Here is a 10,891-nt window from a genome sequence, read left to right as displayed (position 1 = left end):
CCACTCATTCTGCACTCATTTATCATTTAACAGGAATTTAATTCAACTGGAATTTTAAAAAAAGTTAAATTTACTCATGTGTGGATCAATTTCTATCACAGTGAGAGGAAATAGAAGCTCTATTCTATAGGCCCACTAATAATAATGATAACCTGGAATAGCTACAGATTCTACGAGACACTTTCATTAATATCCCTAATGCTCTGATATGATTTATTGAACTGTAGTCTATTACATTACAGCCTGAATGTCATATCTGATTTTTTCTTTTTTTCCTTTTGTCAGGAAGTTAGCCACACTTTCCCTCCACCTGTCAATCCTATTACAGGTTAATATTTATTCTGTACATTCATATACTGTATACCAATCATTAGTGTTTACAGACAGAAGAGAGCTAGTAGTTAGAGGCAGCTAGAGTTTAGCCAGTAGTGCCTGATCAAGGAAGACACATTGCAAAGCGCAGCATAGACAGAGTGGTAAGTGGGGTGAGGAAAACGCTAAATTTGCTGACACAATCAATTTCTGCTTTAAACAAATTAAAAGGAAAAAGCCAAGAAAGGGGGATTAAGCATAAAATTAATTTCATCCAAACAAGCCAAGTCTTAACTGCAAATAAATAAACAGGCGCAGACTGCAGAGGTAGACATAAGAAGATATAGATTTTAATATCTTTATAAACATTTTTGTACTGTTGTTCTTTGATGATAACTTAATGAACAATTTAATTATGGCAAAGAAAGAAAAAAGAATGATTAATAGACATACGGCAGAACAAGAAAGAGGTGAGGAATTGTGCATTAACAAATAAGAGGTTCTAAAAATATACCATGAAAAATAAACAAGTCACCAGAAAATAAAAAATGTAAATACTCCTCCTGACAGGAGGAGTGAGAAACCCTGTTATCATCATTGATGTCACTGATATTGTTTTGTTTTTTTTTGTCATAGTAATACAGTAAATGATTAATATCAGCACTGTGAGAAGTCCTCCCATCTCCATTGTTACTGGTACAGTTCACATTACTGATATGGACACTGTCTTATCAGTACTTTTTTTTTTTTAGGCAGGCACAACAGCTCCAGCGGTACAGCATGTCCTGTAATAGTCCATCTCCAATCTGCGTTTTACTCCATCCTCTTGTTACTTCAGACGCGATTGTCTTGCTCTCTACATCCATGAACAATCGCATCAGTCACCGCATGATCCTAGTTTCGCCATGCTCCATTCAAATTGTTCTTTTTAAACACTTATTGATCGCAAGAGTCGTTTAATGTAAGCATACATTTTTTCTCCAGAGTTGTGTTGTGTCCCTTTGAAGGTAAGCGATTCCAAAAAAATGTGTTCCTCATATTCTCAATGAGGCAAGGATGTCCTCACTCAAGAGGGATCATTTAACACATCCTCACTGGGAAACAGAGAAGCCCCCATTTGACCCTTGACCTCAAAGGCTCCTGTGGGCCCTGCAGCGGGTATCCATTTCTAGGTCCTTTTCGTGTCTTAGGAAAAAATAAAATAAAATGAACAACATCTGACACAAGATATAGACAAACTCTTCATTATTCACAGCTTGATCTCCCAGAGACGCGCAGTGCTTTCCAAGCGAATGAAAACAGCGGATGGCAGTCCTTATCATCTTGAAACAATTAGCAGCTTAGTCTTCAGTTGCACAAAAATAGAGAAGTGGTGTAAACTAAGGTGTCAGAAAGAGTTGTGTAGAAATGTTAGGCAGAAGGTATAGTACCTGAAAAAAAACCCAGCATTATGTAGAGAGAAGTTTTTAGAATTAGTTACGGCTTCGTATTGTGTATGAGCTTACTGGTTGCACTTTTTATGGCCATAAAAACATCTGTGGCTATAGATTTTCACTTGGTAGTGAGAATGGCAAATCCCTGTGTTTCATATCGACTCACAATTTATTGCCATGCTTACACTTTACCTCTTTGTTTATGATAAACACATCGAATTGTTTGGACCTGTTGTTGGCGAAGGATGCAACAGAAAAACACATTTGTCAGATAGAATGAGAGTGAGATAAAACTTACACTGGAGGCTTTACAGGTTCATTGCCTTCGCATTTATACTCAAACATAAAGCTCAATGGGGCACTTGAAGACCTGTCTTATCCATTTCAGAGCCAACTAGCTAACAAGTTTTACCCTGCAAGCTCCACCGTATTCTTTGTTCTCTTTTCACCAAATTGTGGTTGTTAGAACTCCAGCTTACTTAAAAGGAAACTTAAAATGTATAAGACACAAATACGTACAGTGATTAAATCATATTGGTGTTGGCAGTGCAAGCTTGGTCTGCATTTCCCTGTCATGTCACCTATCATTCTCAGTCTCTCCCATTTTTGTGCTGTGAGTTTTGCTCTTGTTGATGTTTGATGCTTTGATACCTGTTTCAGTTTGAACAGGTAAGCTCCCTACACTACGTTTACACATATAATCAATTCACACACATACATAAAAAGACACTCAGGCCTTTGTAGTGTAGGAGCAAGAGAGGATCTGAGGACTTATTTTTTGTGATTAGCATTGCCTAAACCCTCTGAAGGTCAGCGGAGAATGTAGTCAGTATTTGTCACTATCAAGGCCACAAAGAGGGCGTTGGCATGTAGTAAAGACTGGGATAAGGTTGCCCTATTGTTGGCTTGTTGAACCCCACTAGGGGGGCGAACAGTGGTCCGGGGAGTACACTTGTGCTTTCTTCTTGTGACTGTGCCATCTGGGGATGTGTGGTCATGTTTTCCCCCCTCTGTGAAATCTGGGGAGGAATCTTCTTTGTCTGCCATGACCTCCTTTGAATGGTGAACCTCGTTGTCACCTTTCCCTTTGCTCACCCTGTTACGAGGCTTTGTGCAGTTTCGAGAACGACCAGGTCTTGAGGGATGCACTATGTTGGTCTGCCCTCCGGAACCCAGTGCTACTCCACGATTCATAGATGGATTCACTGTCCCAGATAAATTGTTAGTCTGGGCCCTGGATTCTGAGCTTGGAACAGTTGGTGAACAGTTGGGGAAGTCCTCCTTTCGAAGCTCCTTGAGGTCTTTCCCAACCATATCAACTGGTGACTGGCACCCAACGGAAGATGTTGAACCTCTGAATCGTTTTAACCACTCCCATAATGACAGGGCCTTGCAGTCACATGACCAAGGATTGTCATTAAGACGTAGGTATTCCAGGGCAGGCAGCGTGTCTAGGCACTGTCCAGACAGCTCTATCAGGGAGTTGTTAAACAGGTAGAGGGTGGTGAGACGTTTTAGGTCATGGAAGGCCAAACGGTCAACCCACTCTATCTGGTTTTGGTGCAGAAGCAAACGGTCCAAGGCTCGCAGACCTCTGAAGGTGTTCTGGTTAAGGCTCCACAAACGGTTTCCATGCAGGAATAAGTGGCTCAGGTTGTGGAGATCCATAAATGTGTCATCCTGCAGGTACTTCAGGTGGTTATCCTGGAAAGACACATGGAAATAAAAATCTTTATGAAGAAGTTTCATCAATTTGTTTTCATCTTTTCAATTTCAAGTGTCTCAGAGAGTAAGCCCCCTGTTACTCAATTAGAGCATTCCTAACCCTACCAATGCAAGATTAGCTTGTCATTTAGTTGACTCATCAAAGTCTTGACATCGCATGATTACTCTGTGGGTTGTGTTTGAGTGCATTTATATAAAATGAACAGTATTAGTAGTCTTAGTGATAAAGAAATGAACACGTAAAAGACAAATTGTGTACAAAGTATACCTGCAAGTAGAGATACTGAAGATTTCTGAGACCTTGGAAAATGTTATTTGGAAGTGAACCGAGTCCACAACGGTACAAGTGAAGTGCGTTGAGCCGACTCAGCCCATGAAAAGTGTCTTCAGCCAAGGACCGCAAGTGGCGGTTATCTCCTAGATCCAGCTCCTCCAGCAATGTGAAGCCATGAAAGGTCGATGGCTCAATGTATGTGATATTGTTGGAGTAGATCCAGAGAGTGACGGTGTTGGCGCTGAAGTGTCCTCGTAGTAAGCGATGGATCTTGTTGTTCTGTAGGAAGATGCGCTCGCTGTCGGGAGGAATTCCATCAGGTACCGACAGGAAGTTGTGGGCTTGACAGGAGACGGTGCTGGGTGCCGTGTAGCAGATACAGTGACGGGGGCAGGACCAAGAAAACTCAAGCCCACAGAGAACCAGCAGGAACTCCAGTCCACAGCCTGCAGTTTGAACACACACACGTACAAAGAAACACAACAAAGAAAAATTAAATAACTGCAACTTGTGACTTAGAACCTCTGTATTTAGTTCAGTACTTAAAAAACTTAAATACTGCATATAAAACCATCAGCTTTGGGTGTAAACCATTACAAAGTAATGCAATACTGTAATCACATTATATTTTTCAGCAAGACAGTTAAGGTCCCATTTCGACCTTTAATATATCTGTAGAATAAATGGCTGGCAATCTACAACATATTGCTTGTCATATTTCATCGTGGACCAAAAGGCTGGTCGTTCAAACAGACAAAAATTGCTATCTCTATATCCACACCAGTTCTCTGGGTAAAAATTAGCATCATATTGAAGTTATACAACACAGGCAACGAAAAAATAACACAGAGTCTGTGATTTTTCCACTGTTTCATCATCTGTTTCTGTGCCAGTCAAAGACATGCGTAGCTCATCCTAAGTCCATTATGTGCTTTGTTTTAACACTGCGCTTACATCAGCTGTCTGATTTTTTCACTCGTGGCACTGAGTGTGTACGCATATGGACCTTCTCGCTCACAGTTTGCAGCCCAAATCAGATAAGTTTGTTTAGGCCCGCAATGAGGAGTCTATTAAAGACGGCAAACAATAACACCTGCTCCATTGAGTCACAAGATGCCTCAGTGAAACTGACTGAATCTCTGGTGCAACACTTCTCTGATTCGACACATATGCAGCTATTTCAGAAATGATGCTTTCCAATTCTCTCCCACCTTTGGGAGATATGCTATCAAGAGTCCACTCCCTTTGCTGAGTCCACTGGCACTTCTTTGTCAGGCTGTGATCAGTCACTTTGTGTTGTTAAATGGGGTGTGGAATGCTTATTTAAACTTGTAGTAAGCTACTCTGAGGCGCTTTCTGATCAGTGACATGATTCCTGCAATCCTTGAGATGGGAGATGTGACTTATCTGAGGTCTCATCTAAAATGAACACAACTCACAGCCTGTCATGAAGGTTCCATCTGAAAACCCCTGGCTGTCTTCTACCCAGTTTATTATTCACAGCATAGTGGAGCTGTGATTCACTGCCTCTAATCGATATGCCTCTGTTGCCTTTTAACTCACCCTATAATCCTGGGTCTTTTATGCTGGAAATTCAGGGGCAGAATTACTCTCTACCAAGAGAAGGGGCTATTTATCTGAATGTATTTTCTTGCCAAACTGTGGCTAAGCTGTGACATTCAGCGTCTGACTCCACTGACCTTTAACAGTAATTCTCTGTGTCTAGTTGCAGAGCCGAAGCATGGAGCGGTGTGTCACCTGAACACAAGTGTGCTCTCTCGGGCACGGATCTAATCCTATTTGTTAAGCCCTGCCACTGGGCAACAATGGAAATGCATGCATCCTCCTGAACCAGAAATGTGCTCACTAAATGAGGTGATTCTTCACAGTTGAACACAGTCAAAAAGGTTGAGTGTAAGAGCGTGTTTCTGTGTGCTGGTATACAGGTGAATATAATTTTAGAGACCGAGACATGCCGTGAGATAACTTCAACAAACCTAATCTTTTTTTAGACTTGTGATGTTACTGTCATGACCTGCATCAGGGCTACCGGATTTTTAACACAATCAATAACAAACAAGAGAACTGTTCCACTTATTTGTCACTCTGCAGGCTTTTTTTATACCTCAATTTTTTCTCTCTACTTTCCATTTCTGTGGCCATGTATCAAGCGTGGCACCCGCTGACTGAGTAAATAGGTGGAAATGTTTTGCATTACCATTGGGAACATAAAGGTTTGCTTTATTTATCAGACAAATAAGACAAGACACAGTAAATTCTCCAGCCACGCTTTCAGGAAAATTTGCATTATGCAGGAACAAGCGCAAACTTGAGATGCGGCCTTCTAATCATTTCATTTGGTATGGGTGTCACATTTTATTAGTAAATTGACCTTTACAGAAGACACATTTTGAGGAAGAACGCACACAATAAAACAAATGTCATCCTTCTAATGCTTTTATATTCCTTCTCAGATTAGATACTTATTTCACTAGGCTCGCTGCAGGAATTCATCCAAGGGATTCTATTTTTCATAAAACCGATCTTATCACTCAAATAACTATTTTCTGAGGCCTTAAACTATTTCCATTAACACCTTACTTCATGCATGTCTTCAGCTAAATTGTCTGAGCAGTCCAAAGACAGTGATAAGTCTGATACACAGGGAAAGCAAGGGGATGAGAATGTAGATGCTGCCTTGATAGGGAGACAATTTGAATCAGTAATCTGCTAATCATGTTGGACACATAAGGATGTGCCTCCTCGCCTCTCACTCTCCTCAGCTTGTCAGGACAAAGTAATAGATTCTTTACCCTGCCCTAAAACGAATGTTTCTTTATTTCTTTACCACTTTGCAGAAAAAGGTGCAATGTTTATTCCTCCCCTATGAATAAAATGTTTTAATGTCAGCCCAGATGAGGCTTTAAATTACATGAACATACTGTATAATGTGGATGCCCTTTTGATGGTGAAACAATCTGACATAATCTGTTCTCCATGCATATTTAGGTTCTGGGGAGCTCCAAACACCTTTTTCAGTGTTTCCAGTTACGCTCAGGGCATTTGTGCTTTGTTTTGCAGCCGCCGTAACGTGCATCTCCACTATTTCCACTGGAGACTTTAATACCTGCCAGCTCAGTGATCTCTACATGCACTGTACTTGCGCCACTAAACGCTACGTGAAATACAGATGGAAATATAATTGCACACAGGGACTGATTCACACAATGCCACATCACATAACACGTGTAGCCGGTTCAGCGACATGGCAGATCATGTCAGCATGACAAGCATAAAAGGCTGAATTACTCTTGCTTATAGAGATTTTCAATAGGGAGACTGGTTTTCAGCACAGAGGAACAAATAAGCATTATGTGGGAATGCTGACGTTAAATGTAAAAAAATTAGTGTTTATCATAACTGCATTGTGTGCTCACACAATACGCCTTTCAGCTCATATTGTATTATATAAATAGCTTTTGGGCATGACAGTGCATATATATGCCAATAGTGCCTATTGGAATTTGGCAGAAAAAAGGCAAAGCTCTGAAAGAGAGATAATGTGTTTTTGGAAAAGGAAAAAGCACAGCTATTTCTGGTAGGAGTCTGGCCTGTCTATTAACACTTCACTTTGCATCACAGGTCTTTCACCTTCCAATTTTCCCATAAAGTTTCCCACTGATGAGAAAGGGTATCCATAGCTCTTTACAGAGACAATCACTTTTGACCCCTTGACCATCGTCATCACCAAGTTCCTTTTTTTTTTTTGAGGGTTAGAAATAGAAAAAGATAAATGAATGAATAAAACAGAATGGCAAGGGTCCCTTGCCAGACAATGAGAAGTGACTGTGTAGAATATCAATGAAACGTAGTTCACACTAGCTTTGCCCTCATGAATAACACATATTTGCTAATAGGAGAGAAATAGTACGTCTGTAAAGCCGTGAGACTCTGCCCATCATTAGACTGGACAAACTCAATTTCCTGTGTCTCTCCAAAGACCCTGATAAGCTCTCTGGTGTTTTTGCCTCTACTATTGGCTGGTTCTAAATAATGTCTCAGCTCACTTAGCACTCAAAACATGTTTGCAATCATGGTCATGCATACAGTGGTCAATAATTATAAGTCAGTGCACTGGACTGTTGAATAAATGATCACATCTTCTTATATATGTGTGTGTGTTTTTCCTAGATGGTTTGACTTGCAAACATTAAACAATTTTAACAAGAGTCTTAAGACACAAGGCCGCAGTGAAACTTAACCTCTTTAAATTGTGTTTTTGCATTCAATCGTTTCTGTTCGTATTAACTTACATAAGCCTTTCATAGCAAGCAGAACGTCAGCTCCTGACATTTTCAGTGTGGGTCAGTGATTGCATATTTATTTTAATTAGCAAAGCTGGAACAAAAGCACACATGCAAGTATTTACTGTTCAAGGAAAAAGAAACAGCCGTAATGGCACAAAAATTATACTTTCACTCAAGCTCTTTCTCATTAGCATTTTTAAAGTATTTCTCTGTTGACTTGTTAAAAGCACTGATTACTGCCATTATTCTCTGACTGAACAGCAAACTCACACATGAACGCCCCTGCCAACAGCTGTGACCGACAACACTTGCCGGGGAATATTTGTTTTTTTCTCTATTTTACAGTTGACTGCAAAATGTTATAGATTTTGTCTCATTTGCCATTTCCCGACCCCACTACAGGCAATATTGCCTCATAAGGTTGCATGACTATTCTTCTGGTGAATGAAATAAAAATGGGTGAGAACAGTGACAATGCTGCAGACCTTTTAGAAATGTAGCAGAATATAATTGGGTTTTTTTTTGCAGAAATACAGAGTATCGCCATGATATTCTTCTGGTGGAGAGGTATCAACAAACTGAGGTATCTTTTCCCGTGTGTGTGTGTGAGGAGAATATTAACTGCATAAGATTTTATGCAGGAAATCAATTAGTTTTTACCTTAATTCACCTCATCACTTCATATAATGAGACTTTAGGAGTGTCGAGATCTTCAGAAAATATTCAGAGGACTAAGTTAAATTCCACAAGTTGTTTTTCAGAGCAGCAGGGCTCTTGCTGTTGATTTACATTTGGTTGTTCTTTTCCATGTTTTATTCCTGTGATTTGTTCCATGCATATCAGCACAGTGTGTGCTGTGAAGCTGTAAGCTGTCAACAGTCTTCCACAGTGTGACCACTTCCTGCACATTAATTATAATTTGATCACTCTTCTGTCTGCTTGGCTTCTTTTCAAGGGACAGAATGGCTTCATGTTTCTGATTACATCCCTGCCAAGAGAGAAGAACAGTAAAAGTATAGAGAGCAGGTGAGAACTGAAGCCCAGTCACATAGCAGGCTGGCACAAGCTGCCAAGTTATGTCAGGGTTATACAGACCATTGTATTTCCCTCTTGACTGATATTTCTAACTTGCCAAGTGCTATATTATGGCTGTCTGGTATTGTTAACAGTACTGGCAGGTCAGTTGTGTGGCCCTTGATAGATCTATAAAACAATGACAGAGGCCTCTCTTACTTTTACTCCCTGCTGCAGACAGTTGCAACTGAGAATGTTGGTTAGATGCTACACAGCACACCAGCACATAAAAAAGGAGCAGACAAACCAGAGGGAAGTTAAACATAAAGTAGGCAGACATTGTACGAGTGGCAACAGGGTTTCTCAGTTCAGAGGTCCTAAAAATAACTCCTCTAAAGAAGCGACATCTTACAGCGCATGTATAGACTAACGGAAAAGATTTGTGGAGAGTGTTTGAGTATATAAAGTTTGTGTATTTCAAAGACGGAATTTGGAGATGCTGAAGAAGCCAGGCAAAGAGGAGCAAGGCTGATGGCTGAGCTATCCGCAGATGTTTAATACCAACATGTTAATTAACTGACTTAAGAGTTAATTCCGCTTGGACTCTAAACAGCATCTGTACCTCCTGCTCTTTTACACTTCACACCTTCAGATTATTCTCTTAAATCCACTGATGCCATACATCATGCATGTATGCACAGCTGCAAATGCATACATACACTTATGCATGCATACAGCATGTACACACCATCCATGCATATTCTTACACAGGCACACTAGCCAAAAATCACGACTGTTGACAGCAACACTATCAGCCACCAACTACTTTCATTTATCATGACAGCACAAAGCAAAATGATTCAAATATATTGCACTCCCTGTGGCGATATTGCACTGCACTGCCCAAACTAAATTAATGGTTCTGCCAAACTTATATAAATCATCCAAAGCATATCCATATGTAGTTCACAAACTGTAGTTCTATTAAAGTGATAGCATTTATAACACAATTCCCGTTGGTGGAGTGGCTAATAATTATACTTTATATTGGCTCTCAGAGGTGTTTACAGCCTCTAACGCTACAAATGCAGAGAAATCTTTACAGTGTGATTCGCAGTATAAATGGATATGAATGGATATCTATACCTCTTCAGTCTTATTTCACAAGATACTGAAATTTTATTTCTGAATGAAAGTACAGCTGTACATATGAGATCCCAGAGAAGAAGACCTTTTTAATTAATTTGAAGCTTTCTTTACCATGTCTTCATAAACAATGATGTTAGCCAGTATAACCAAAAAACCCAAACCAAAAAATATTGCACCATTGCTTTTACTGTTAATAAGACAACAAAACTTTTCTTAATAACACACAGAGGTAATATGTGTAAATAAGCCAATTGCAATTTGTTTTTAGTAATAACAGAATGAATAATATAACAGCGCCTTGAGACAACTGTTGTTGTGATTTGGTGCTATATAAGTAAAATTTGCTGTGAACTGAATCAAATATTTTTGTTTACTTAAAGTAGTACTTCTTACCTTATGTTATTTTATCAGCTAAAACAGTCTTACAAAGCTCTGAGAAGTTTGGTATAATATAATGGATGATTAAAAGTAATACTAGATGAATGCCAGTGGGGAAGAGATTCATAACAATCAACAGCATTACTGGATTTGCATTTTCCAATCTCACATTGTTTTGTTTGTGTGTTCCTCAATTTAAAAATGACATTCTCATAAACTTCCGGACTGGATGCTATTTTTTGATTTTGCCTCAGTGGGACCAATCTGGAAAAGCAGTTGCACTGGATGTTGTCTGGACA

General features: G+C 39.7%; 1 protein-coding gene across 1 annotated transcript in view; it reads right to left on the bottom strand.

Annotated features, from left to right (window-relative positions):
* Nucleotides 1-640: 640 nt before the first annotated feature.
* rtn4rl1b (reticulon 4 receptor-like 1b) overlaps nt 641-10,891 on the bottom strand; it is a 161,814-nt gene continuing 151,563 nt past the window's right edge. Inside the window, exons 2-3 of the mRNA XM_085243765.1 lie at nt 3,739-4,190; nt 641-3,449 (exon numbers count right to left, since the gene is read on the bottom strand). Coding sequence (XP_085099891.1) covers nt 2,556-3,449; nt 3,739-4,190 — 1,346 coding nt within the window. The 3' untranslated portion in view covers nt 641-2,555. The remainder of the gene's footprint in view (nt 3,450-3,738; nt 4,191-10,891) is intronic.

This window comes from Mchenga conophoros, linkage group LG14, assembly GCF_057382185.1.
Source record: "Mchenga conophoros isolate Kocher_MC1m ecotype Shallow Benthic linkage group LG14, M_conophoros_male_GT1.1, whole genome shotgun sequence".
Lineage (NCBI taxonomy): Eukaryota > Metazoa > Chordata > Actinopteri > Cichliformes > Cichlidae > Mchenga > Mchenga conophoros.
This window is presented reverse-complemented; position numbering and strand designations above follow the sequence as displayed.